This window comes from Fonsecaea pedrosoi (genome assembly GCF_000835455.1).
Source record: "Fonsecaea pedrosoi CBS 271.37 unplaced genomic scaffold supercont1.2, whole genome shotgun sequence".
Classification (NCBI taxonomy): Eukaryota; Fungi; Ascomycota; class Eurotiomycetes; order Chaetothyriales; family Herpotrichiellaceae; genus Fonsecaea; species Fonsecaea pedrosoi.
In genome coordinates, this window is record NW_013550614.1 from 833107 (window position 1) to 861036 (window position 27930).

At 52.3% G+C, this 27930-nt stretch overlaps 7 protein-coding genes across 7 annotated transcripts; 4 read left to right on the forward strand and 3 right to left on the reverse strand.

The window, feature by feature from the left end:
* Positions 1-855: 855 nt before the first annotated feature.
* Z517_02266 (uncharacterized protein) lies at positions 856-3064 on the reverse strand (the record flags this gene model as incomplete). The annotated part of the gene is made up of 3 exons (XM_013431377.1): positions 856-1625; positions 1675-2971; positions 3023-3064. 3 exons carry the CDS (start codon positions 3062-3064, stop codon positions 856-858), a joined length of 2109 nt encoding a protein of 702 aa, XP_013286831.1.
* A 4544-nt stretch (positions 3065-7608) lies between these two features.
* On the forward strand, positions 7609-8648 carry Z517_02267 (uncharacterized protein; the record flags this gene model as incomplete). Its single annotated transcript, XM_013431378.1, has 2 exons — positions 7609-8143; positions 8218-8648. The coding sequence occupies 2 exons, from the start codon at positions 7609-7611 to the stop codon at positions 8646-8648; spliced, it is 966 nt and encodes a 321-aa protein (XP_013286832.1).
* A 2464-nt stretch (positions 8649-11112) lies between these two features.
* On the reverse strand, positions 11113-12342 carry Z517_02268 (uncharacterized protein; the record flags this gene model as incomplete). The annotated part of the gene is made up of 2 exons (XM_013431379.1): positions 11113-11964; positions 12022-12342. The coding sequence occupies 2 exons, from the start codon at positions 12340-12342 to the stop codon at positions 11113-11115; spliced, it is 1173 nt and encodes a 390-aa protein (XP_013286833.1).
* Positions 12343-13785: 1443 nt separating this feature from the next.
* Positions 13786-15121, forward strand: Z517_02269 (uncharacterized protein; the record flags this gene model as incomplete). The annotated part of the gene is made up of 2 exons (XM_013431380.1): positions 13786-14788; positions 14907-15121. The coding sequence occupies 2 exons, from the start codon at positions 13786-13788 to the stop codon at positions 15119-15121; spliced, it is 1218 nt and encodes a 405-aa protein (XP_013286834.1).
* Positions 15122-15934: 813 nt separating this feature from the next.
* Z517_02270 (uncharacterized protein) lies at positions 15935-17043 on the reverse strand (the record flags this gene model as incomplete). Its single annotated transcript, XM_013431381.1, has 2 exons — positions 15935-16736; positions 16847-17043. The coding sequence occupies 2 exons, from the start codon at positions 17041-17043 to the stop codon at positions 15935-15937; spliced, it is 999 nt and encodes a 332-aa protein (XP_013286835.1).
* Positions 17044-18713: 1670 nt separating this feature from the next.
* Positions 18714-21353, forward strand: Z517_02271 (uncharacterized protein; the record flags this gene model as incomplete). Its single annotated transcript, XM_013431382.1, has 4 exons — positions 18714-19644; positions 19714-20111; positions 20169-20324; positions 20385-21353. 4 exons carry the CDS (start codon positions 18714-18716, stop codon positions 21351-21353), a joined length of 2454 nt encoding a protein of 817 aa, XP_013286836.1.
* A 470-nt stretch (positions 21354-21823) lies between these two features.
* Positions 21824-27751, forward strand: Z517_02272 (uncharacterized protein; the record flags this gene model as incomplete). The annotated part of the gene is made up of 2 exons (XM_013431383.1): positions 21824-21831; positions 21889-27751. 2 exons carry the CDS (start codon positions 21824-21826, stop codon positions 27749-27751), a joined length of 5871 nt encoding a protein of 1956 aa, XP_013286837.1.
* Between the last annotated feature and the right edge of the window lie 179 nt (positions 27752-27930).

Consider the following 27930-nt stretch of genomic DNA (forward strand, 5'->3'; position numbering starts at 1 on the left):
TTTTATTTTATCATTTCCCAACAAACTCGATACTCAGCAATTCGACGGATAATACTCGACGGTCGACACTTGATAATTTGATACCCGGCATTTGAACGTGATACTTGATACTCGATACTCGATGCTTGGAGCTCAATCTTTGATCTTGATTGAATATTAATGATTGATTGGCAATATCCATCCGTGCCCATGATACAGCTAGCTGCACAACTGCCACCACACTTATAACGAGCGCCTCTTCTCATCAACCACCTCAACGCCTATCATGAATAATACTCCATATCCTCCTACCCGGTAACGATAACCCTAAAGGCCCAATACCCAGCCAGTTGCCGATAATACACAAAAAAAAAGCTTTTGGTCCCCGGCTTTGCTTTGGGGAATATACACACGCACGCACATGCACGAGGACAAACCCATTCATCACTCGAGTCTGTACCGTCATATCCATAGAAACACCCTCCCAAACACGCGCCCAGGATGGAAACACGTACAGCATGCACAATACCCCGCCCACTGAGCCATGTCGGCGCCGCGTACCATGATACAACAGAAAAAACGATGTTTCCAATATTTTCAGCATCGGTTACTTCATTTCCTGTCGTGTCACTTCGCCCTCGTTTCGCTTCGTGTTCGGTACCGTTAGCCTGTCCGTATCCGAATGTCTTGCGTTCTTTCGTTGGAGAGTTTCCAGAAAAGATACCAGACTTGAGGTCCGAAAACAAACCCACACGGTCTAGTTGAAAACCATCCAATCAGACTCCCAAGCCCAACGATCGAACAATTATGTCAAAAAATCCCAATCGATGCACGCTGACAAGCTTGTCAATACGTGTTGGTCATGCTCTTTTCTGTTCACTTTTTCTTGGCCTTGGGCACCTCTTCCGGCAGATACCTCGAGGAGGCGTCATTCCCGAACAAACGCATGTCGCCTTTGCCGCCCATTTGCATGAACTCCTCTTCCTGCCTGTTCGCCGCAGGGTGTTCCTCCCTTTTGTCTACTTCCTCCTCGTTCTCGACATCTCCCTCGTCACCGTTTTGCTTCTTTCCCTTGTTGTCCTTGGGCGGGCTCATCCGTACGTTCTTTCCGCTAGGGTTCTTGTCCCATACCTTTACATGCGCTGGCGAACCAGGAATTTCGGTCGGCACACCTTGGTTCTGACGCCCTCCATTGAGATCAACTACTTTGCTCACTTTGACGTCGTTGATGTTGGCTAGCAAAGTGCGTTCCCGTTGGATTTTCCGTTTGGAAAAGTCAAATGCACTCATTTGCCCCGTGAGACCATCGAGCGAATCGGCAGGGTTGATGTAGCCCAAATTCCTTGTCCAAGGATGTTCCAGGCACTGGTCGATGGTAATTCGCTTCTCCACGTCGACTGTGAGCATGCGGTCGATGAGGTCGAGGGCAGGGTCGCCGATCGAATCCCAATACGGTGATGGATAGTCAAACCGACCCATTTTGATCTGTTGAGCTAGGGTGTATGGATTCTCTCGAGAATAGAGCTCGTCGGAAAAGGGTGGAAATCCGCATAGGCAGATATATAGGACCACACCAAGGGACCAGACATCAACTGCTTTAGTATACTTTCGGTGACGGGTATTCTCCAATATTTCAGGTGCAACGTCTGTGCAATATTAGCCACAGCAATTCAAGAAGATCAGGTGGGCACTTACAACTCGGTGTACCACATAATGTAGTGGTGAAGGACTCCTCGCCAATGATCTTAGCCAGGCCGAAATCTGCCAACTTAACCGACAAATTCTTGTCGGTTAGTAGAATATTCTCTGGTTTGATATCGCGATGCACAATGTTCCGTTCGTGCAGATACTTAGTCCCTTGGAACAACTGGATGAAGATTTTCCTGGTCTCGGCCTCGGTCAACTTCTGCTTCGTCACAATCAAGTTGAACAGCTCGCCTTCGGGCGCAAGCTCCAGGATCAGGTAAACTCCGTCAGGCTCATCAAACGTCTCTTTCAGGCAAAGGACATTGGGGTGGCTGACGCTCATCAGAACAGCGATTTCTTGTTCCAAACCTTCCGTCTGTGAGCGTTGGGACTCCCCCATGCGACGCTCGAACTTCTTGACCGCGAATTTGAAGCCTGTTGATCTTTCCACACAGAGGTAGACAGTGGCAAAATGACCTTTCCCCAGCTGTTGCAGAATTCGGTAACGCGAATTGAACGCACTCGAGTCTCGACTTCTGGGGTAGCGAAAGACGAATCGAGCCTCATCTAAGATGGTGATCTCGTCCCCGTCCTCCAGCTGTCTTCGCTTGTTCCGACCCAAGTATGCCTCGTTGACAAATGTACCATTGCTGGACAAGTCTTCGAGAATAGCGACCGCATCACCATTCCGAGTTTCGTTGAAGAGCAGGCAATGACGATTCGACACGGTTGGAATGTCAAGGATCATGTCACATTCTGGGTGTCTCCCGATCAGATATCCACTCGCAGGGAACCCTTTGTCCGTTTTCTCGTTCTCATATTCTGCCTCAGCCTCTATTAACTCCTTTTTCCCTCGCCTTCTACTCTTAACAGAAGACCTCGACACCTCGAGTGGCTTCGAGGGAGCAGGACAAAAGGCTCGTCGCTTCATCTGCAGTCTGTGTCCATTCTCGGTCATTGGAAACAGGTAGCCCCATGTTCCATCCTCATCATTCAAGTCAGGCTCGATATCTCGCGGAGGATAGACGAACTGGGATAGAGACTGAGTGTCTTGAGGAGGTGAGGACTGTGGAAGAAGTGGTGGCGACGCTGCAGGCGTGACATGACGGATCTGACTCGGTCGGCCTTCCGGAGGAGTAGCAGTGTGTTCCTTGAATGTTTCGGTGGCAGTAGACTCCTGGTACGTCAGAGGAGAAGGCAGATATTGGTTCTTGACAGGTGTGTGCTGGGGATCTTTTTGAGACTGCGAAGAGAGCCGTTGGGATCTCCGCGGTTTCTTGATCTCCTGGTCTTCACCGGTGCTATGCTGTTTGACAGTCAGATGCGACGGCGACAAAACACCACATTATATCCTCACCCGATTCCGCTTCAAACTGCTCTTCTCTTTCTTGGGACCCATAACACCCCCACACAAACTCCGCTGGAGATCAGCCCACCGTCAACGGTGAGAAGGAGATCCCGTTCGTAATGAGAGAGAGAGAAGTGGAGGCTTGTGGCTGGTGGAGAATGGTAGAGAGGTCTGAGAGCGGCTATATATTGGCAGACATTGAGAGGGAAAAAAAGTTGCAATTGACTGTAGATACAAAGTATCGGTACGGGTCACTGACAAACCATCGAGACGTTGCTTGAGGCTGAGTCGAGTTGCAATTGGGCTACTAGCTGAATCACGTGATATGAGGCTGGGGATTGGTACATTTTCTCCATGTTTGCCTGATCTGCCTGCGCCTCATCTTCATCCCTGACCCTTCGAACAATCCTACCCAACCAGCGTCGACATGCTGCACCTGCACTAACATCGACCGAGACATCAGCATATTGAGACTCCAGCACAGCAGCAAACCCATGCCAATGGACTCGTATTGAGTCATCAGCATTTGCCCTTACCGCACCACCACTTCAATATCATGAATCAGCATCGAAGTTTGTCTTTCAAAGACGCTCCGGCGTTGGGCTCCCCATCCTGCTTTGCCGGCGACCTGATACCCCTACTTTTGCACGTTGCATTCACGGGGACGTTGATACTCGAAGGATAGACTGCAGAAAGTCGCCGAAGCTGCAGGCCTCACCAAGTGTTCGCTCTGAGAGATGTCGTCACTTTAAACCCCTCAACATCCTCTGTTTGCTCGAGATAGCTGGTGCACCACCCAGATTCTGCTCTCCTGCGTTGTCTCTAGCTCCATATTCCCTCGAAACTGTCCCCAAAGGTCCCCATCGGTGCAAAGGAACCCTCGTCCCACCACTCGGCAGAGCATATTAGTGAATTTTCAAGGACTGCTTCCGCGGGCTTCGCTCCTGCCCGCAGTCTCTCAAGCTGTCGCTCCCCTTCCCTCAGCTCCTGTGGTTTTTGCTAGAGTGCTCGGAAGTCCAGCCTCGAAATACTCATCGCAGACAGCGACTGCCCGCGAAGCTCCTATAAATCTGTCTTGACTGAGACTTTCAGCGCCTGTTGCTAGTCGTCAACAGGTCACTGGCCTTGCCTTTCTGTTTCTCACCTTCACCATCATCTGTTTGTCCAAGCACCCGCTAACCTCACTTCGATGTCTCTGCAGCGCTAAGCATGGCCGGGCGACTATCGTCCCTACTTCTCCCTTGCCAGCCTGGCCTGCGCTATGGGTCGCAACAACACCCACTTCCTGGCGGACTTGTCCGGACTGTCTAGCAATGTGATTTCTCCTTGGAGAGAGTGATCGTCTTGTCCCAGACTAGCGCTGGGATGGAGTGTCTGTGCTTGGCTCCTGCTCAGACCTCAGACCGTGAAATGGTGCAGACGTCCGATTTGAGATTGATGGCAACAACAAAACATCAATCGAGTCACCAGTTTGGTATCTGCTCGCACGGAAGATCCGAAATCACATCCCCAAGAGACATGACTTTGAGTGGAGAGAGCCTAGAGAAGCAAAGAATCTGGATACGCCAGAGCGCACTGAGAAATGAAAAAGAGATTCGAGACATGCCGTGCATCGAGCTGATGGGTATAGCGGAGACTTGAAAATGGGCACAGTGGAATAGAATGTTGACCTCGTCTTGCCAAACTGGGTCCCAATTCCGTGCCTCTTCTCAACCCCTTCTGTGCCACTTTTCACGGCATCTGAGAAGCTGGGATCCAGTCTTGGTTTGGCTGCGGAGCCCACGTATTGGGATTCTTCGGCACACTGCGCTGTTATAGGACTTGGGGCACCTTGAATTGCAATAATAACTCACCATTGAGCTATTGTCAGTTCTTCAGCTGTCAGGCCCTCCATGTTGTTTCCTTCGATAAGACCATCGCCAACGTCAACGATTGGTTTGAACCAGAGCTGGAAACCTACACGAAGATTGCGAGCAGACTCGGATACTCGTCGATCTCACGGCCGACGACAACGATGCAGATTGCCTTTGGTTATCAAGATTTGATCCGCAGCTTCCTCGAACCACTTGCTGTCCTGATTTGCGTCTGCGCCTCCTCGTGGAAGACCGACCGTGTTTGCTCAAGGCAGTCAAAAAAAGCTGGTGGGACTGTACCATGTTTGATGAACTGAGACATAACTTCAAGCTGCAAGGATCTTCACGAGAATGCAGGTGGTTGGACTCTAGTTGTTACAGGTCAGGGGCAGGTGATTAGAGGGGCAGATGGCAGATTTGTTCACGAAAAAAACAGGGTCTTGACGTGAAATGTTGGAGCCGCTGGTATGATCTTCCAGTCTTGGTCGTATCTTGGTCGTTGAGTTCCATGTGGAACAGGTATGAAGTGAATTCTGATAATGATAACAATCAACATGGTCGCGTGCTCTCGGACCAACCATCGGTACTTGGACATGTGAGAGGCTGAATCTACAGTCTATTTCACCGCATGACTGAGTAAAGTTTTCCCAGCCGCGGCTGTTAAGTTGGTTGCTCAAACTATCGTCGCCAACCGTTCGTGCCGCGCAATGGATGCAGCGATCTTCGAGAGCAATCTAGACAAGCCAACTGGTGTGTTCGTCGCAAGAGTTTTGGACTGCTTGTTAGAAAAAAGGAATGGCTGAAGAAAAGTGAAGGGACTAGGCTTTAGATGGGCAGACGGCAGGAAGTGCGGCAAGATCGAGGCGATACAACTTTGCGCAAGAGCACAAGACAAGATCTCTGAGCCTGTGCTGAGCCAACCAGCCTCGCCGGACCATGACCATTTGCGACACCAGGAAGGAATAGATACCAGACCAGTCTCTGCACATTTTCCCTTCCCACAAAGTCACGAGACGTTGAAGACATGAGGACAAAGCCCCGAGGATGAATGTCCGGTGATTATGTCGTTGTCGCTCAGAAATTCTCCCTCTGTTACACAGCATATGTGTCTACGTTTTAGGTGGCGCTGCAGGTCCGCAAACAACGGAACGGCCCGCCAAGATCGAAAAGGCAGTTCTTCGTACCGGAGGGAATGGCGTGGTGGCTTGTGATGACCTGCGCCGATCTGTGTAGATCCCGCCTCCTCCAGGGCAAGCCGTGCCAAGCGAGAGTTCAGCTTGTGCCGCTTCGCTGGCCCTGGTAAAGCCTGGGTTCGGGTTGCCTTTGCACGCTTGGGTGGTGATTCCCGTGGCTGGAACCCTAACATGATTTGGACGGTCCCCTCCAAGGCTTTGTTTTGGGAAGCTCATCACGCGAGCAATTGACTCTGGACGACTCTAGCTCCGACCCAAGGCGTGACCGCCCAATAGTGGGATCGACTCTACCCGTGATCCTTTACCCTTCTAGGAGAGTCGACCCAGAGCGAGGCGTTCTCGGGACCAAAGAGAAAAAGGTTAACGATAGTGATCTGATCTGCTTCGTGTGGCAGGGATCCTTAGTCTTGACACCTCTCCATCTCCAAGGGCGCGCGACTGACTCCTGAAGATGAGTGCAGCCTTGCTGAGATGGCTGGGGAGTCTTGATGTCTCTTGCGCGTATGCCGCATTCAGCATCAAGTGTCTGTGTCTATGGTCATAGCGCACTTGTCTCCTCTGCATATGCGCGCGCATGACAGCATTGGTCCCTGATGAAACAAAAAGAAATACGAGGAGGAAAACAATTCCGCGCGATGGCGGCCACGAGTTTGACCCAAAGCCCCCAGTCTAGATAAGTCCCTGCGAAACCATTCGACAGGGTGACATGGAGACCGGCACAGGATGATTGGACCTGTTCCCACAAAGACTCAAATCAGCCCTGGGTGGGAAGTGGTGAGCCGCATCCAAACTCTATTTCGAAATCAAACCTGGGGTTCTCGGTATACAGGTGCCCCTCCCCCCAATAGCGGCCGTGGGCCCAGCCTTCTCGACTGGCCCCACAATTATATGAAATTGCCTTACCGGATCGAGCACTGCGATCACGTTTGATATTCCCTCACTGAGCCCGCGTTTGATTTGCGGTCGCGTGAGTTCCGCGTACGATCTTCCTTTTCAATGGTTCGACTTCTTTTGTTGTGGCCCTCCAACCCCTCGGCGACGGCTCGGCGAGTCACAGAGTGAGATGAGCTCTTGGACCTTTGCTCTCGGTTCCCCATCTGGGCCACACACTCGGGTCGCGATAGGCAATTTGAACTAGTGAGCCCTCTTGGAAATTGCGCCTTGTACGCTGCCGTCTCATGGCTGGCACAGACTACTTAACCACAGCCCAGCCTCCTTGTAAACCAAAAAAAAAAAGTATTCGACTTTGTGTGTGTGTGTGCACAACGACATTCCTTTATTGTTGGCTGGGGGTTTTTGCGGGAATACTTAATCACCCTTAAGAACAGTCGTTCGTTACACTCGTTAACATCGTTATTTTTTTTTTCCTTTCCCCCCAACAACGCAACGCTCTTTTGTCTTTGTTTCCCACTCCTCCCCTGCCTCCCTTCTGTCTAGACCCTCCGACAATCGGCTCAAAGGGTCCTTTGTTTACTCAATACTCTCGACATTTGACAGTAGCACATCAACAACAGAGAGAGAGAGAGAGACTTGACCGTGAACCAGAATCATGGTCCTCTTCAGCCTGAACGCTGGCCTCGCGGTCAGCCTTCTGGGCGCTTTGTCGTCGTACCCATCCGGGGCGATCTCAGCAGCTCTCCCTCAAGGGGAAAGCTCGCCGATCGAGTCCGACAGTGCCAACAACACCTGGTACCATCTGCAGTCCTTCGGAGTTAACCAAAAATACCACAAGAGCACGCCCAGCTTCGTTTCGTTCACCGGCAACGACGGCTATCTCACCGAGTCAAAGTCCGACGCCGCCCGGTTCTGGATATGGGGAGGACAACTCGGGGTGGACGACAAATTTGTGCATCTGGACTTCAGCAACGGGTATGCGGTGGTCAAGCTCGACGAGCGTCCCAGCGAGGAGGACTACGGCTTCTTCCACGGTGAGGACGGCTGGCTCCACGTCCAGGGTGGAGGCATCTCTTACGGCGAGGGCAGCCAAGCGGTCTTTTGCCAGAGTGACGATGGATCAATCTTCCTGCAGGGCCATGGAAAGCCCCCCTTTGCTTGTCAAGACATTGGTTTGGCACCAAGGCAGCGTGAGTACCTTCCATAACCATTCGACCTATCCCTCTTCCTCGAAACCGGAAATGTTCCTAACCTCCAGATATAGGAGCTGGTCCCGCACCCAGATCACTACCACCGCGTCCAGGCAAATCCGGTGCTCAACGTTCGCCTTCTCCGATCCCAACAGCAACCTCGACCGTTGTGCCTCGAAGTGTACCTGAATGGTGGAAACGTCAAGTAGGTGGTGGCCGCGGAGGTGGCGGCGGTGGTCGCGGCGGCGGTGGTGGTGGCCGTGGCGGTGGCGGTGGTGGTCGTGGTGGCGGTGGTGGTGGCCGAGGAGGTGGTGGTGGCGGCCGTGGAGGCGGCGGTGGTGGCCGTGGTGGTGGTGGATTTGGTGGTGGTGGCTTTGGCGGTGGCCGTGGCCGACCAGGTACAGGTGTCGGACCTGTCCAACCTAACCCATCCAGCGACAACGACGCCGTGGTGGTGGTGAAGCGATCCTTCGAATTCGACGGCGACGGCGAAATTGTGGAATAGAGGGGGGGAACCCACCCTTCTCTGGTGGCGCGACATTTTCATTCCACGACCATGATGATCATTCTTACCTTTTTTCACCAACTTTCGACCAACCCGAGGGAACTGTGGAGGACGATTTCCCCGCCTTGGACAATCAGCACCATTCATCCTCTGTCCCAACCGGAAGAGGTCTGTTTCACGGCGCCTTTCCATCTATTGACCATTTCTGGCAGAAAGCTCCTTAGAGCGATTGACATATGTACTTAGTGATATTTTAATGATAAACAGCTTACTAGATACCCCACATCTCAAATGACAAAACTCTTGTCTGGGTGGATTGTTGTTGCACACAACTGACTCCTGTCTCTTGTCATTGGTTCAGGCTCAGGGGCAAACGAGCGTGGCAGAAGCTTTGGAGCTCAGGGTCTGATTTTACCGCATCAAAACATTGGCTTGGTGTTTGGGTCATTGCCGTTCCATCTATTCCTAGGCCTACCGACTGTCGAGTTTCTCTCGATTTCAGTGTTTGAGGTGAGTGCTGGTATTGCCAGAAAACCGACCAGTCCCAACCGTCAGGTAGGACGACTGCGCACTTGGAGGTACGGCCAACCTGACTGACAATGCGCATAGCATGGCTGGGTCTAGGCCGAAGACCTCATGGCGGAGGTTGGTTGAGCAACTAGTGAGTTGAGTTGAGCTGTGTTGTTCGACGCGCATTATTTTTCAATAGAGGATTGACCTTATTTTAGAGTTAAGGTTTAGTGCATCGACCATTCGCCATAGTCGTCATTTGCCAAGTCCTGGTGTGGCGCTAAGCCACAGGCACGTGACAGACGATGAACCACCAACCCCATCAGCCACACTATCTCCTCCTTACTCCTTTTCCCCATCCACTTCCCCCATGTCCCCCACTTGTGGGTATGATCTGCACCACCGATTCCAGACTCAGGGTCGAGCCCACTCTACCTCATACCTACTCAAGCACGCAATCACGGATCTGGGCTACCGATCTCTTCTGGGGCCAAACAGCACACATTTGACGAGTGCCAAGCCGAAGTTCAATGGATACAATAGAAATTGTTTGGTTGCCACTTTCTGTCCATCATGTTTTGATTATTTGTTTACTCATTGATTATTCTGCAACCCGTGGTGTCTTCACGTCGGTGAGGATCATCCATACCCCTGCGATTCACACGAGTTTGTTTATGATTGCGATCTCGTCGCGTCGTGGTCTCCAGTGTTGTTTTCTTTCTTTCTCTCTCAGGACACTGCATTGTGGACCTATATATCTATATGTACGTAAATCGCCAGGCAGGTGCCGAGTCATCTCCATCGTGCTGCTCAACTCCCTGACCCAAATCACTTTCCGCGTACCTTGGCCTCATCTCTTGGGGCATTCGCTTTGAAAGGGTGGACCTTGCAGCTTCCGGAGATCGAGGATGCGTTCGTTGTTTACACCATACCAAAGGAGAAGGAGGAGGATCAGGTCGGGAAAATACCAAAGATAACGTCTGCTTGGCCCACTATTTCGGGTGCTCGTGTTCAAAACGTGCATGGACCTGATTGCTGGGAACGCAATCCTCCTCGATGACCCTCCTAGCAACCACGTCCAAAAGCCTTGCAGTCTGCACGCAGGCTCTCAAGGCTGCCCCGTTGTCTATTCCCAGCCGAGGCAGGCACTACTGGGCAATTATCATGAAGCGTCTGGTCTATGATGCGCTCCAGCACGTCGTTGTAGCTATTCGCCTGCCCAAAAACTCCGGACTAGCAGAATCTGACCACCCCTCACAGCTCAGGAGCAGGCACAAGAGACAAGGCACTTCAGTATCGGATACGTGGGCCGCAGATTCGGCCTGGACAGAATATGAAGTGGAAAGAACAAAGACTTTGGTGCAACGGAATCTTTTGCCTCCTTCAACAGCGTAGATATGTGAAGGTTGATGGAGTTGAAAATATAAACGTGGGCGATAACTCCAATCTCCCAAAATCTATGAGAAAGAATACAGCTGATCAAAAGGGCAGGATGGTTGGTGCTCCTGTGTATTCCTGTCCTCCCTCCAGCTGCCCTTGGATGGGGACGGAGCAAGGTAACTTGTGCCCCCTAGTTTCTCCGCGCTCCCAGCAAGGCTTGTACCGTAGTTAGTGACATTCCAAGCATTTAGACAGTCACATTTCACGTCCTTCCAGGTCGTCGTCACAGGTGAGCCGGAAGATTCGATTAGTATGTCGTGGGAGGGTGCTTTACGGGTATCAGATAGTATTCGATACTCGCGGAGTTTGTTTAGTTGTGGCCGTCACAGGCCTGTAAACATCGGGACTCTTATCAGCCTGAATCTCTGGTGAAGTAGGGCCACTTCACTTCATCCACCGAGGTCCGTTCCCTCCGCCGTGATAACGTAAGGCCTCATTCCACGCCGAAGGTCGGATGAGGGATGTATCAGCTTAATGGTTTCTCGGAACAATTAATTCTGTGTGATCGTGTGCTTTATATCGTGATCGAATCATCTCGCAACGGGAGAGCTCCAAAGTTGACATTCTTGAGGTATCCCTGAGGCGGGCTTCGAACGGCCAGGTCAAAGGTGACTTCCTGGACGGGCACGTCGGCCCACTGGGACAACACCGAGGTCGCGCCGTCCGCCAACCTGGGGATGTTCATCATGGTGCTGAAGGGAATGTCGAAGGTGTATTCCTCGTGCCAGCCGGTCTTTTCGTTGTTGTTGATGTCCGAATCCCGCGACTTGTATCCGGCGGAGCGATGAGTCGCTATCAGCGGTGGCCACACCCCGTAACAGTCAAAGCCCTTGGCCATCTTGCCGCGGCACATGTCCGACACGCTCTGGTCGACGGGCTGGTTGCGCGGTTGTGCCGACAGCGACGACAGCATCTTGCGGGCCCCTTCGTAGGTCACGGCATACCCGTACAGACACATGCCCGCATACGCCTTGAAGAACAGCCGTGTGTCGTTCCTTAGTGCGTCCTCGGGGATGTGGGACTGCCGCCATCGAGAGTTGCGGTGTGGCAGCGGCGGGACCGTGAAGTCGTCATCGACGACCCAGATGTTTTGGTCGTCGTCGGTCGGCCCGATCCTGTTGTGGCCCAGCCAGAGAAAGTGCCAATCATGGCCGTACGGTGACGGCGTCAAGTCGGGAGACTGCTGCAATGCACGTGCGCCGGTGGCGAGCTCGAATAGTTGGTCCTTGATGAACGGGGACCAGTCAGCATCGTCTTCGATGATCATGGCCGTCTGGATCCGCTCGGCGACGATCTTCTGGAGCGCATTCATGTGAGCCCTCCAGCATCCGAGAGCCCCGGGCGTCTGGCTGTCAAAGTCCCAATTCTGAGATCCCAATAATGTCAGCTTCCTGCGGGGCATAAAGGCTAAGTGGTTACATACCGACGGCGCAGCTTTCTCGACGACGTCTTCTGCCTCGACACCAGGAAGATAGTCAACCTCGAAGCCGGCGAACGAGGCTGCAAGAGTATTCAGGTCCCTCTTGTCGGTCCGCTGCGGGAGATTGATGGCGAAGACTCTCTGAAATCCAAGGGTGGTGTTGTAGACGTGGTCAATGGGATTTCCTCCACGTGCGTACCGGGTGACCACGATGAACGACCCGGACATCTGTAGCAACAAGATCAATAGCACTGCACATAAAAGTGCCCGAAAGAGATTCTTGCGCCTGCCTGTGCTCGAGATCAGTGCCAGCAACGATGCCATCTCGGGCACCTGTAACGGTGAGCGCTCCCAAAGGGGAAGCTCGCCAGTGGACGCGGTTTTCTCAGCCATCGACAAAAAGGTGAGACGGGGAGGAGAGGGGGGAAACACTGCACAGCAATGCAACTAAGGGCACAGTGGACAAAAGATGATATTCCCGGAAAAATTCTGGATGAGCAACAAATGGGCATCATGTCGAGCAAAAGCCCCTAGAACAAGTGTCCTGAATACGCGTGCAACAATGGCCTCCTTACTATCGACTCGCTCACTGATAGTCTTCGTCGGCGCATGGGGGGAGCAGTGCTGATAAGTAACCTGCCAACGAATAGGAGACGGTCTCAGACCTTGTTTTCTCAGGGTCTGTCGTCCATCGGTGTGTCACAAGACAGGTTTGAGTTTCAAATCTCTATTTGCGGTGATCTACCCCTCATGGGAGATCGCCAAGTTTTTCTTCAGGAAACGTGCCAGGGGGTATGTGGATGAACAAAGATCTCTTCGGAGATTAGGCATGAATTGTCATGTGGAGGGGTTTTTTTAGGCGAGAAGTCACCGAACCTTTGGCCGAGATGGATTGGTATTGGACTCAAAAGCTACGAGAGCTGCAGGGGAAAAGGAGGCCCCATGTTCGATTTGGGGGAAAGCGACTGGCGATCAGCTTAGGGAGAATAACTCTAACTCTACCCGTCCGTTAGCCAGACGCGCCAGAGACGCTAGCGCTGTATATACGCTTTTCAACATCGGCTTCTGCCTCCGCCCGCCGCCCAGACACTAACCCCTTTAGGCTAAATCTGGAGAAAGCTTACTTCTCGCTGGAATTCAAGGTCATTACAACACAACTGCTCGGTGTATGCTTCAAGAGGCTCCTGTCAAGAGAGAAATCGATAATCAAGCATTCGCATACCTCGACACCCCCTGTGCCTCGTTGCTTCTCTTTTGTCACGACTGCCACAATAAATACTCGTAAACTGCCTCCAATTACTGTGCCAAGAGCCACACCCCCCTTTTGGTCTCTGGACGAGTCAGTCGATGTCATCCGATTCATTGTGGATACCCCGATGTCATGCCCCCTCCCAGTATCTTTTGCATTTGGCTGGCTGGACGTAGCCTCTTCTTGTTCTCGCTAATTTAGGCCGACTGCCTAGCAGAGGAACGCTCGCCTTACCATGGCTAAGTTGTGCCACCTGAAGTTTGGGTGCGTTTCGCGTCTAGACCGACGGTCCCTTGAATTCATGGGAAAAAGAAAAAAAAAAAAGGGAACATGATGCCAAAAACCCTCGCTTCAAAGAGCTTGGCGACTTGATTGTTGTTTGATTTCTTCCCCTCTCCCCACGCACGATGAGGAGGCCCGGATTCTTTGTCCATCCTTTTTAGATATTCGAAGCGTTGGAAGCACTATTTTGCGGTCTCCAAACGGGTGTTGTTTTTTTTTCGTGTTTGTAGGCCTTCATGGCGAAGAGGATCCGTTCTGTCTTGGTGGTTCTGGTGGTAATCGCTGTGTTGCAGCTGCTTCTATCACATCTGGGCCCGACCGCGCCTCAGACCCAATGGAGAGACCTGTCCTCCTTTCAACTCCAGCCACATCCCAGACGGATCACCGAACAAGCCTCAGCAGGTCAAGACCTCAGAGAGCTCGAGGAATTAACCGCCAAACAAGACGAGGTTGCGGGATTGGTCACTCAACAAAATGGGCTCAATACTCCCACATTCGCGGCAGAGGATAAAGACGATGACGAGGAGGAGGAAGACGAGACTGAGGTCCAGGTCGAAGTCGAAGACGACAATGATGACAGCAACTCCAACACCTACAACAAGCCGCACTCCGAAGTCAAAATTGCCAAAGTCACCATGCTGTACGGTGAGCCGAACGACGCATACGAAAGGGCTCTAGAATCCCACGCCCTCCATGCCAACATGCACGGTTATCAATTGCACGTGCTGCGTCAGAAGATGCTGGGACGTCTCTGGACCAAGCCCGCCTTCATCTTGAGCGTGGTGCTGAACGAGCTGGCGAAACCCCCCGAGGCCAGGATCGAATGGATATTCTGGTTCGACGCCGACACGTTTCTCCTCAATCCCAAAATCCCCTTGGAAATCTATCTGCCGCCGGCAGATGTGCGCGGGGTCAACTTCCTCTGCGGCAACGACCACAATGGGCTCAACGACGGCGCCTTCCTCCTCAGAGTCAACGACTACTCGGTCCACTTGCTGGCGTCGTCGCTCAGCGTCGAGACCTTCCGGCCGAATGTGGACCTGCGCTACTCGGAGCAATCGGCCATTGAGCATGTTGTGCACGAGGGCGGAGTCTATCGCCCCTGGGACGGCACGACATATCTCGACGGCTACGCCGAGATCCCCCAACGATGGCTGAATGCGTACATGGGTGCCCGAAACGACCGCGGACGGCCAATCGCACGAAGGAAGCAGCACCTCAACGGCGTGAAGCCTGGTGGTAAGCGGAACCCCCCTTGTTTTGTTACCAATATTATTATTATTATTATTAATTTTTTTTTTCGTTTGGCGTGACTCCCTCGCACCTGGCATCCCCACTGCTGACACAAAATTTACAGATCTGTTGCTCCATTTCGCGGGGTCGGGGAGCACAAAGGTGGACAGGATCAAATCTTTCGTGGAAGCGTACGAGCAAAACCCGTCCGAATGGGTCAAGGAGGTCGACCAGATGCCCGAGCTGCTGGCTGAGATATCAAAGTTTTGGGATAATTACAGGAAACAAAAGAGCCAGCAAAATGGGAATTTCGAGGTGGAAAACCTCACGTGGAATTGAGAAAAGAGGGAGAAAGGGTGGTGGTGGTGGTGGTGGTTGAGATCAGTCCACACACACACCCTCTGGCTGTTGAAACGGTGCTTCAATTCCTTCCTTTACCTTTCAGCGCAACACGGCGGGAAATCTCTCGCCAGTCGTGGGGAATTTATTCAGAGCAAACGATGGTAGACAAGGATAGACTGATCTGTCATGCAGTTTATGACACTGGCTCTGCGGCGTTTGGGACTTTTGGCCCCCCTCCCCCTTTCTGTGGGGCAAATGGTTCACGATCACTTATGGGTACTTACTCGGCATTGATACAGCCTCTCAATACAATCTCTAATGTGTCCCCGCGGCGAAGCTCAAAGGTTCGACGTCTAAAGCCCATGTGGTGCTAACAATCACTTTGTGCCTTTGTCTATCTTTGTTGAACTATCTGCCTCTCGGGACTTTCAACAAAGACTAGATAATGTAACACACTAACCTGAAACATGCTCGTGCAAGTGTCTCTTCTCACACGAGGGTTTCCAGTGCTGGAGCCACAGTTCTCAAGACCTTCGCAGGGATTCCCCAGAAGGAGCAAAGGAGGACACGAATAAATCGAAGCCAAATACTGCACAACGCCTGTGGATTATGCCGAATTATCTTCACGTGTCATTAGCGTTTCATGCTTTGAAGCCTTTAATGTCATCCCATCCCCACGTGTCACTGATGTCCATAAAACGCCAATACATTCCAGAGAAACACAAATATATACATGCATCTCTCGCCAAAGTCGTGGACACGGAATTACTCTGCAAATAAATGACAAGGGACATAAAGAAAAAAGAGATATCACCGACGCTGTAACCACGAATACGCGCCCGCTCCGCCTAGGGCAAGCATGACGCCCAGAACGTCCTTGATTGACGGAGCCTGCCCGGCCACGTACCAGCCGAGGGCGATGATGATGACATTCTTGGCGTTGGAGACGACGTTGAAGGCGAGGGCCGAGAGGCGTCCGATGATCAGGAACTGGCTCAGGTTGAGCCCCGCGGCGAGGATGCCCGAGAAGAGGAACGTGGCCAGGATCTTGGGGTCGACGGTCCAAAAGTCCGGGATCGTGTCGGTGAAGGGGAGCAGCACCAGCAGCATCACCACCGAGACGGGCGCCTGGTTCAGCAGCAGCGCCGGGGCGCTGATGTCGAGCTCGTGGACCTTTTTGCCGATCCAGATTTGGTAGAATGCGGTGGTGACGAAGGCCGCAATGGCCACCAGGCTGCCCGTCGGGTTGGACGACACCATCGCGACGTTGGTCAAGGCCACGCCCAGGCACGAAACCATGATGGCCACCAGCAGGGGAGTAGGGAGGCGGGTTCCGAACAGCACAAAGTTGATTGCCACCACGGTCGGCGTGGTCATGATCTTGGCCAGCTGGTAAAAGGAGACGGTGTTGAGGGCCAGAGACAGGTTACCCAGGACCAGGAACCCGACGAACAGGGTCGACAGCGGCAGGACATCTCGCACGGCGAGCCGCACGGGCTTGAAGAAGCTGAAGGGTTTCAAGGTCGCCACATACAACAACACACTGGTCGCCGTGAAGTGCCAGGCCGCGGTGCCAATCTGGAATTTTCGAAATTGAGGATCGCTAAAGACACTGATGGGTATGGAAGAGACCAGGGGTCAGCAAAAATCCCTTTTCCCCTCCCGTCGGGATGACAACAGCATCGAATTTAAGGCTCTTGATATGCCTGCCACAAACCTTACATCTTGTTCGCGAAGACGATGGCCACAGCCGACACCGTGTTGAGTAAGACGCAGAGGACATTGATGGCGTCCTTCTCGCTCAGGCCGATGTTGAAACGTCGCTTTGCATCATTGCCCGTGAGGATCCATCGAGGAATCATGGCCTTGTTGTGCGATCCTTCGGACACGAGTCGCTTTTCCACGTCGTGTTGATCCATCTCCGACTCTGTTTGGGGTGGGAAGATGGCCCATTAGCTTCAGGTCCTTGAGCGACATGTTGATCTGGCATCAGCCATATACTTACCCGTGTCGAAGGACTCCCGGGAGTGGCGCTGCACGCTTAACGAGACGAGTTCGGTCATTGTGTGTTCGTGTATGTGTGTGTGTGTGTGTGTGTAGATTTCAAGGACAATTAGCTAGTTATCTCGTACTCATTCTCAAAGAACCAGCCCGCCAAAATCCAACAAAACACTCTTTCGAATAAAGTGGCGAACAGCCAGAGCCCAGATATATGAGGTTGTGCCAGTCTCAATCTCGGCCAGGACAACTTTCGGCCGTGCGTGTTCATTTGACCTTGTCCTCGGTCGGTACATGATGCATAAGGGGGGGGGTTTGAATTCACAACAAGCACTAAGCAAAGGAGAGTAGTGCCCTTCGACCTGGATACTTTTTGTTTGTCGTCGTACTGCAATCAAACACCGCTCCAGCAAGGAATGGCTTAGATAGATTTAGCACCAGTGACTGGCAGAGACTTGGGAATGAATCGAGGCGTGTCTCCTGAAAGGCTGAAAGACAAGAGCCAACCTTACAAAAGAACCAACACTCGCCCCAAAAAAGCATATATACTGGCCAAGAGCCAATGGCAAAGGGGGGACATGAGACTTGGGCATGTTGTTATCTTTTTCACGCGAACAACAATCCCCCTCTTTCTGGAGAAATCGCGTGATTTGACGCGTTCATGGGACGAACATCGTCATGATCTCTGCTTGCATCTATTTCCCAAAGGGGAAATCCGAGACACAAACGAAAGTGGAGAGAAGCCGGAGAAAAAGAAAATGTGGAAACTTCGGAAGCCAAAGCACAAGAGACTTCGCTCGTCCCTGCGTAAGCGCGTCGATCAAACCCTCGGAAGCGAAGTTCTCCTCAATCAAGTCTTGTCGATCCTGCACCCAAGAGTGGCCCGGGTGGCGCTACAATTAATCCAACCCGGGGGGGGGGGGGAGGCAAGGCTGCCTTGGGTCCTTTTTGGTTCCCGTTTGCCTCGTTCTGTGCCACGTTAAACTCGATCCAGAAGACTTCGGCTTTTTCTTCCTCTTCCTAGGAGCAAAAAGTGCAGGAATGACGATAAGAAGAAACGCCATCAATCATTCAGGCATACAGTCTCAAGCGATATGTACCAACTTTACCTTTCTTCCCCCCTTATTCCCCTTCTCTCTGCCTCCCGCCTCCCCCACCCCTCCCAAGCAAAGCCGTGTCATTGGATTTCATGCTCGCTTAATTTGGATTCCTCGGGAGCTACTTCTTGCCGGGATGTTTCTTCTGGTTGCTCGGCATTCTTATGTATACTGGGTGATCTCTCTCCACGAGCTGTGTCGTGTGCTCATCGAACTCCGCATATCCAGGACCGCCATCCTCCATCCAGTGAAGAACACAATAGCATACAACGACAACCAATATCTATCGAGACTTGTGCGCCGGCTTGCAGTCTCCTGGCAACCCGTGGCTGAATGCCTCTATCACGTTGGAAGAAGTAGGGTGGTCTGGTTCTGCTGCTTTTGTTTTGAATTTGATTGAAACCCCCAGGGGGTTGGGTTATGGTTGACGTCGTGGGATTGAGGCTTTATCCAGTCGGCATAACCTGGAGTTGTTGGCAAAGGTCAATAACACAATGTACACCAACACCATGTACTACTCTCAAATCACCGACCACAGGACGCCGCTTTGGGTCAAAATCAAAAGACCGTTATGGCGAAGGAAGGGACCTCGATCCAGCATCTTGTTCTTGTTCGTTGTCCTCATTGGGACCACGGTTTATCTGGCCATGTCCCGGGATACCACAGACTACCGCCACAGCAATCGATACAAGGTCAAACTCCAGAGCTGGTTAGGTGGATCGAATCCGCCCAAGCAAGCGGAGCCCTCGGCCATTCCTGACAACAATACCTTCGATGTCAACAGCTCACTCGCCTCCAACCTGAACCAGACCCTCAATGAAGAGGGCAACGAAGCCTCCAAACCCCCCAAGAGTGAGGATCTGGTTGAAGCAATCAAGGACTCATTTGCGATTGCTGCCGACGAAGAGGACGAGAAAGCCTCTCGACCTCCAAAAAGCGAGAAGCCGGCGGAAAAAGTCGAGGATCCGTTTGAAAATGCTGCCGACGAAGAGGACGACAAGGCCTCTCAACCCCCCAAGAGCGAGAAACCGGCTGGAAAAGGCAAGGATCCGTTTGAACCTGCTGCCGACGAAGAGGACGACAAACCCTCTCAACCTCCCAAGGGCGAGGAACCGCCTGAAGACGTCAAGGGTCCATTTGCAATTGCTGACCCGGAACCGCCACTTGCCAACGTGGAAATCGACAAGAAACCGACCCCTGCATCCGACGACGCTCGAGTCGAGGACGAATCGAACGAGTCGAAACAGCACTTGTCGCTGGAGAAGAAGGCCGAATTCCTTCCAGAGTTCATCTGGGTCCCGTTCGAGGAGACGGTCAAGGACGAGGTCCTCCAGGGTTGGGAAGACGAATGGGTGAGTTCAGGGACGTACGACTGGGAGAAATGGGGAGATCTGGAAGAACCCAAGATCGATTTTGTCTATCTGTGTATGATTGCATCGCATGGCGACTCCTCCGAAGAAAAATGGTTCACGTTTTGCTAACGAAATGTCCTAGGGGTCAATGGTTCCGAGCAGGATTTTCAGGATACCATCAGGCCGTGGGAGGAGCGGTCGATTCTGAATGATGCCGAAGGAGAATGGATCAAGTCCCACGGCATGAATAGATACCGCGACTGGGACGAACTGCGCTATTCTTTTCGCAGCATCGAGAAGAATGCTGGCCATTTCATGAACACCATCAAAGTCCTTGTCAACTCGATTTACAGGAATGGGGCTCCTGTCAGGAAACAGACGCCCACGTGGCTTGCTGTCGATGACCCCAAGGTCTCCAAGCTGGTTCAGGTTATTTCTCAAGAGGAGATGTTCGAGGACGACAAGAAAGTCTGCTTACCGGCGTTCAACTCCCTGACAATCGAAAATCAGATATTCAACACAGAGTCGGACGTCGACCAGGTGCGTGAGAAGTAGAGCACGGCTTATAACTTACCGACACTGACACTATGCCCTCAGTTCTATGCCATGTCCGACGACATGTTGCTTACACGGGAGCACGCCCCCGCCGACATTTACTCGCCACTGTTTGGAGCGGTGTTGAGCTTCAAGACCAATGGGTACAGCACTACCTCTGCCCCGACCGAAGCCGACGCACAACGTTTCGGTGAAAAGGTGTGTTTCCGACTTGTGACTCCCTACCTCCCAGGGGTAATCTGACGTTGAATTTTCCAGCCATATTTGATCTATACCTCGTGGCTTTTGAATCGTCGGTTCGGCGTCCGAAAACGCAAGGGCCAGAGTCACTTCGGACATTCCCTGTCACGAAGCATTATGCGCGAGGCGATCGAGGCATTTCCACGCTCCGAGATCCAGAGTGCCTGTAAGCGGTTTCGAGGCGAGCCCGGATTTCAGCTTTACTCCTGGTATGTGAGCAACCACTATGTAATCGAACGTCACCGTGAACTCCTCTTGTGGAGCTACATCATGCTGCGGAGTGACGTCGACCGAGATGGTATCTTGTCCTGGGAGGAACGCACGAGGATCGTTGCCGATTTGGCTGAAGGGGCAAAGAATGCCGACAAGGCGACGTTCCGCCGCAAGCTCTTCTACCATGTCCCATCCATGCTTGAAGAGGCTGGCCTCCGCGCGCCCCAAGTCAACACCAATTCCTTGTGGACGTCTCTCGACGGACCTCATGCCATTCGGAATGTCGACTGCACGGACTTCTCGATAGACGACTGCCTAGCACCAGGCTTTCTCTCCGACAATTCGCCCCCGTCCAGCACGAACCCGACATTCAGCTCGTCCGTCATCTTTGACCGGCTGGCTCGCCAAAACCCGCATTGCGGTGACTGTCTGTTAAAGGGACTTCTTCAGCAGACACCGTCGGGTTTGGAGCCACTGTTGCCGAACGCCGAGACTCAAGCTGCCGACCGCGAGATAGTGATCAAAGGCGCCATGCGCTACAAGTTCACCGAGGTTGATCCATCGGACACGCTCTTTGTCATGGTGACCGACGCCGACCAGATCGACAGCACCTTATACCGGCATTATGTCAAAGGAGGCAAGCAGCTCCCGGGTCAGATGTGCCTTAATGACGATGTTATCACGACCGATGAGCAGGAGCTCCAGGATATTCAGAAAGCAATGAGGGAGACGCTCGCGGGGCTTTTTCCTCGTAAGGGCAGAGCCGAATTGTAAAAGCAGGGGGTTTTGGGCGTCAGGGTTAGGTGCTATGAGGCGTTGAGGTGCTCTGTGTCAACATTTCAGTTGAATGTCCCCAAAAACCGTGTTCGAATGTGAGAGATACCATTGTGTTGCTGTTGAGCGAACGACACCATGTTTCGCGTTTCATAGAACTCTGGAGCGCCGGCTACCCAAATTGGAGGTGCAAACGGCTAATAAAACCTTTGGCAAACTATTACAAGTCGAAGATAAACCTGATTCGCGTGGAATGGTAGGGATGCTGAAGTGATGGTTCTTCGTGCATGCGTTTGGTGTCCATTGTCGGGCTACTTTCCCCTTTGTGATGCTGGCATCCCGCATCATCATCATATTTCCTCTTCTGAACTTTTAGACTTGCCCCCAATGCCGCAGTCTCCAAGGAGACCAAGGTGGATTTGTCCTCCTCCTCCACGTCTGCGCGACAAGCGCCTCAAGTCTCGGGCCAGATGGACCTGTATGCCTCCCACTCTCTTTTTCTCAATGTTATGTGTCTGTGCTAACGTGGTTTCAGCGGTCATGGAGGCCTGCGTCGCCAGGCCTTCTCCAAGCTTGCGGCCCTCTCCTCAGTCCGATCCTCGACCCGTGAGGCGGAATTCAAGCGTCTAACATCGGCAGCGCCGTCCATCAGGCCCCAGACGAACGGTGGTGTTCTCGATGGCGTCCTTCGGGCAATTGCACCCATTTCACGGGTGCCTATGTCGCCCCGCGAACTCGATGTCTTGCTCGCCTTGTGCGCAAGTGCTCACGACCTGCACGAGCTGTCTCATGCCGATCGCCTGGTCAAGCAGTTGACAGCTTACCTGCCCGAGTCACATTCCCAAGTCTTCTCATCCTCGCCCTTTGTCCAGGAAATCAGACCCACGCCGTGGACTGCCCTCACGTTCCAACTTACAAAGGCGCTACTCGTCCTCGGACTCAGATTCCCCCCTTTGAAAAACGCGGTCGCGTACAGCATCAAGTTGTATACACAGAATTGGTCCCAGTCTGCTTCGGCACTGGCAGCTGTTGGGGTTGGCGAGCAAGATTCAGACGACGACGACGAAACCCAGGAAATTGCGGCGATAACGGTGTCGTTAATCGGGTTTCTGGATGCGGCGGCTGCTCATGGCAACTTCTGGTCCCCTTATGAGACAGTCGAACTTATTCGCTGCTTGAAAGAAGCTTTGTCAGAGCGTTTCCTGATAGCCGTCGAGACTGCCTCGTCAGCTATCCGGAATTCCACATCCACTGATCCTGCGGATCGTGACTGGAGAAAATACTTGAAACGATTCGCAGCACAGGGACTTCCAGTCGGAGCCATGGTGTTGCAAAAGGGCTTCATGAAACTGGTACTTGCGTGTACGGCCAGAATGTTATGCGATGAACACACGGTAGAGTGCGGAGACATACTCGATCAATACATCGCTGGCAACCACCTAAACCGAGCCAAAGATGACACTATTACGGATGACATGGTCGCCTATCTGGTGGACATTGTCAGTGAGCAAATGCGTGTGCTAGAGGATGGCTCGGATTATTTACAGCTCAGCTCAGTCTGGCAACAGCGTCTTGCGTTTTCTGTCAAGGCATACGCTGTAGAAGCATATCTGCATTGCTTGGTTCTGGACGAGGAAATCGCAGATGCCGAGGACCTGGCCGCATGGCTTGAAGACTCGATCGCCAACCAAGTTCAAATGGCAGATCTCGACCTTGCGGACATAGTCCTGAAAACCATGGCCGTCGTGGCCAAACACATCCCCGAGGGTGCAAACAATTACGCTCGGGCCCTGTTAAGATTCATTGTCCGAGGCACCTCCCGACCACCAGCAGTTGCCATCGCTGCGCAAAGCTTGTCGCATATCTTGAGGATGTTGTCACACGATGCTATTATCACCACGATATATTCACTGGGAAATGTTCTCAGTTCGCAAACAGGGGCCGAAAAGGTACACCAGGCTCACGGGTTGCTAGAGCACCCGGGTCACAATGGGTCCATGTCATCTACGACAAGACTCCGAACTGGGAGCGTCATTTCGCTCTCTCTGAGCGGTGACGAAGAAACATCGCTGGTTTGTGGCAATGTCGCAGATGCAATTGTTGTCATAGCCACCGAATGCAACGACAACAAAATAATCGCCCTGGCACAGATGATGATGTTACAAAAGGTGGGGAGGATCAGCGTCGTGGTGGATGCTCGCATTATCGAAGAAGCGGCAAAGCTCGCCATTTTTGGCAAGGAGAACGAGTTCAAGGCTTTGATCAGACTATACAGTCGAATGCATCACGAGGCTGTAGCTCAGGAAAACACCGTCATCATGCAAGCTATCCGCAACGCGCAAGAATACTTGGCAATCAACCTCGATAACCGATCCCCACTGTTCAAGATCTATGCCATGCAGCTGCTGGAACGGGTCCTCAGCAAGGGGGATGTTGTCGAAGGCGAATTCAAGCAGTCTGCGGAAGTCGAACAGGCTGCGAAAGAGATAGCACCTCTCCTCAAGCCGCTGTCTATTCTTGCTTCTCGAAAGCCTGCGCTAACCATCGAGAGCACACTTGCCGAAGATGGCGATGTGCTAAGCATGGTTAGAGAGGTCTGGTACAACATGGCTGTGCACGGAATCACTCTCCAGTCTCGCATCGGCCAGCAGCATTACCATGAGTTGCGGGTGTTGGCCATGAACTCGATGCCGCTCGTGGATGATGACCGTGCCGAGCTTTTAGAATCAGATGTGGAGATCAACACTGTCCTGCGGAGAGGAATGAACTCTCATCACATGAACGACCAAAAGAAAGCTCTTCTTTTCGCTATCCCCGATCGAGAATCTGACATCGGAAAGTTGAGTTACCAGAAGGTCGTGTTCTTAAATGCGGTGTTTCTTGTTGAAAGCCTCCGAGCGGTATCTGGAAGCTGTGCTGAGATCCTGGACTATTTCTCGGATCCGACGACGCAGACCAGCCACATGGGAGCATGTCTGGGCTCGATTGCGAACGAAGTTGTCAAGAGGTATACCCAGAAAGCTGTGGCTGGCAAGGACGATGATTTCAGCGCCCCGTATGTGTCTCGACAACTCGCTCGGATCCTGAGTGGCTGTTGTCACCGGAGCAGTAAGATGCAAGAGGTCGCAAGGGCAGCAGCCAACCATATCATCAGCTTTGTCCCTTCGGCCTTGTGTCAAAAGTCCGCCTTGTTTGCTTTACTGGAGCTCCTTTCTTTAATGTGGTCCAGCTGTCTTGATGCAGACACTGACGAGTACGAGTGGCGGCCCATTCTCACCTCGACTCGAGGCAAGATCACGGTTGAGTTATCCGACGACTACGCATTCCGCAAGCGCACTCTGCAGACGCTGCATAGTGATGCCAGGAAATGGGTGACCATGGTATTGGGGGTCGCACCTTTGGACGTCAAGGGCCTACTCCAGACATACCTCTCCGAATTCGATGACACTGGGGCATACGGACATATTTCCCTGGGCAGATCGTTTGCTCTGGAAATGGGCTCCATGATCCCCCCGACGGATCGTAGACTGAACGCCATCGACCGAAGAAATGACTCAATGGACATCAACATGGCGTCTGATTTTGTAGCCCAATACACTGCTCGGCAAGAATATCGATTTACAGGAATCCCGGACCACCACCGCGATGAGATCTACATGGATGACACGACCGGACGAAGATCTTCCCTGCAGAGGCCGTCTGCTGATCCAATGCCTGTTTTGCAAGATGCACTCCTCGACCTTCACAGGAAAACGAGTCTGAAGGTTCATGTTAAAGCGTTCGAAGTCCAGGATGTTCTGCGACGCGCGGCGGCTCTCCTCTGCCAGAGCAAGAAATCGCAGACAGCTATTGTGCACTACCTGGTCAATATTCCATTCGCCATTTTCACAAAGGAGTCCATTAAACTTGGTATCTCCTTGTGGCTTGGGGTCATCCACGAGAACACCAGGATGGAGCCCCGAATCTTGACAGAGGTTGCGCAGGCCTGGGAAAGGACGATTGATCGCAAAGTCGGCATCTTCAGCCCCAATTTCGAGCAACCAGATCCATTTTATGTCAAGGAAGAGTTCGCTCCATCTGACAGAGCTGCGCTGCACAAAGAAGCACAAGCAGCGCACAACACCATCGCGCCCCATTTCAGGTTAATGCAATTTTTCGAAAGTCATTTCAATGCCATCAGACTTGGAAGCGCCAATACTCAACGTACATTTCTCCGACTGCTAGAGCGAACTCTTCATGGCTTTATCCGTATCAAGGGACATCCCCTTCTGCGCGACATCCAATTCCACGTGGTCCTTTTCGCTCTTCGAGTGGTCAAAAATAGCACATGTCTCAACAAGTTGTCTATGTGGAAACTGAAAGATCTTATTCTATCCGTCGGACTGCAGTGGTTTGCAAAGCCGCCATATTGGTCCTTTGGTGGCAATCGGCTACAGTTAAAGGCTGAGGTTCAAGTGATGCAGGATGTTTTGGCCTTGTTGCAAGGTACCCGGATACCCATATTTCCAGCTTCGGCGACCAGAAAAGATCCCCAACAGAAGCACGAGCTATTAGAGGCTCTTCTAACGAACGAAATCAACCGGCTGAATGTTTGGTTGTCACCCCTTGGGCATTCGGGCCACCAAGCCCAGCCTGAGTCTCAAGTTGCAGGCCTCGTTCGGACCGCATGGGCAGAGGACCCAGCTCTGGCGGTACAGCTTCTCGCACGATTCAACTATGACCAGCTTCGCCGCGATGTCCGATTCCTGCTACTTAATCAACCCGAAAAAGCTCTGCACGAAGCTAATGCAGTCGATTTGCTGCTTGGGGACAGACTGGCGTCAGACTTGTCATTCCAATTGAAGTATCTATTATACTGGCGTCCGGTCAATCCAGTTCAGGCCGTGACGTACTTCATGCCTGCTTTTGGTAATCACCCATTCATCATCCAGTACGCGATGAGAGCTGTGGAGAGCCACTCTGTTGATGTCACGTTCTTCTATGTCCCACAGATTGTACAGAGCCTACGGTATGATGCGCTGGGATACGTCGAGCGGTACATCATCGAGACAGGCAAATTTTCCCAGTTGTTTGCTCACCAGATCATTTGGAACATGAAGGCCAACGCATACAAGGATGAGGACTCGCAAGTGCCGGACCCTGTCAAGCCCACACTGGATAAAGTCATGAACAGTCTGATCTCGAGTTTCTCCGGCGAAGACAAGGACTTTTACGAGCGAGAGTTTTCCTTCTTCAGTGAGGTAACCGATATCTCGGGCAAACTCAAGCCGTTCATCAAGAGGCCTAAGCCAGAAAAGAAGGCCAAGATTGAAGAAGAGCTTCGGAGAATCAAAGTCGATGTCGGGGTCTATCTTCCGAGTAACCCTGACGGTGTAGTGGTGGGCATCGATCGGAAATCTGGTAAGCCGTTGCAGTCTCATGCAAAGGCCCCGTATATGGCAACTTTCCGAATTCGCAAACAGAAGGGGGCCTCCAATGAGGAGACGAGCGACCTGATAGAGTCGGCACCCAAGGTTCAAATCGCCCATCCCAAGATCAGCCACAGCCGCAGAAATACAAGTGACATCTCCAACGTTGAGTTGAACGATGGAAATTTGTCAACTTATGAGGTTTGGCAGAGTGCCATCTTCAAAGTCGGCGACGACTGTCGGCAAGACGTCCTCGCGCTGCAGATGATTGCAGCTTTCCGTGGCATCTTCAACTCGATCGGCCTGGATGTCTACGTCTTTCCATATCGTGTCACCGCGACAGCGCCTGGCTGTGGCGTCATTGACGTACTTCCGAACTCTATCAGTCGCGACATGTTGGGCCGGGAAGCGGTAAATGGGCTGCATGACTACTTCATCACCAAATACGGCGGCGAACATTCCGTACGGTACCAGGAAGCCCGCAGTGAATTCGTGAAGAGCATGGCGGCATATTCTGTCATCACGTACCTCTTACAGTTCAAGGACCGCCACAATGGAAACATCATGATTGACGACAAAGGCCACATTCTCCACATTGACTTTGGATTCTGTTTCGACATCGCGCCGGGCGGAGTCAAATTCGAACGGGCCCCTTTTAAATTGACGCCTGAAATGATTGCCGTCATGGGCGGCGACGACCCTCATACCAGTCAACCATATCGCTGGTTCGAGGAGCTGACGATCAAGGCCTTCCTGGCCAGCCGCCCCTACTGCGACAAGCTCAGTCACTTGGTGAGTCTGATGCTAGACAGCGGGTTACCGTGCTTCAAGCCGGAGACGATGAGGAACTTCAAGCAGAGATTCGTGCTGGAAAAGACCGAGCGAGAGGCTGCCGATTTCATGTTGGGATGCATCAAGAAGAGCGCGGCGAACGTGACAACCAAAGTGTACGACGAGTTCCAACTGATCACCAATGGAATTCCGTACTAGATATTCTGGTCTAGTGACTCGTAAGAGGTTTTGTTTATCACCGGATGGTTGGGAAGGTGGATGGGAATTTGTGAGCAAAACTACTTATTATTATGAGAGCGGTTTCACATCGAGTTAGTTGGTCAGCGTGTGTATACAGTACAAGGCAACTTTCTAGCAAAACACAGCTAGTGATGTAA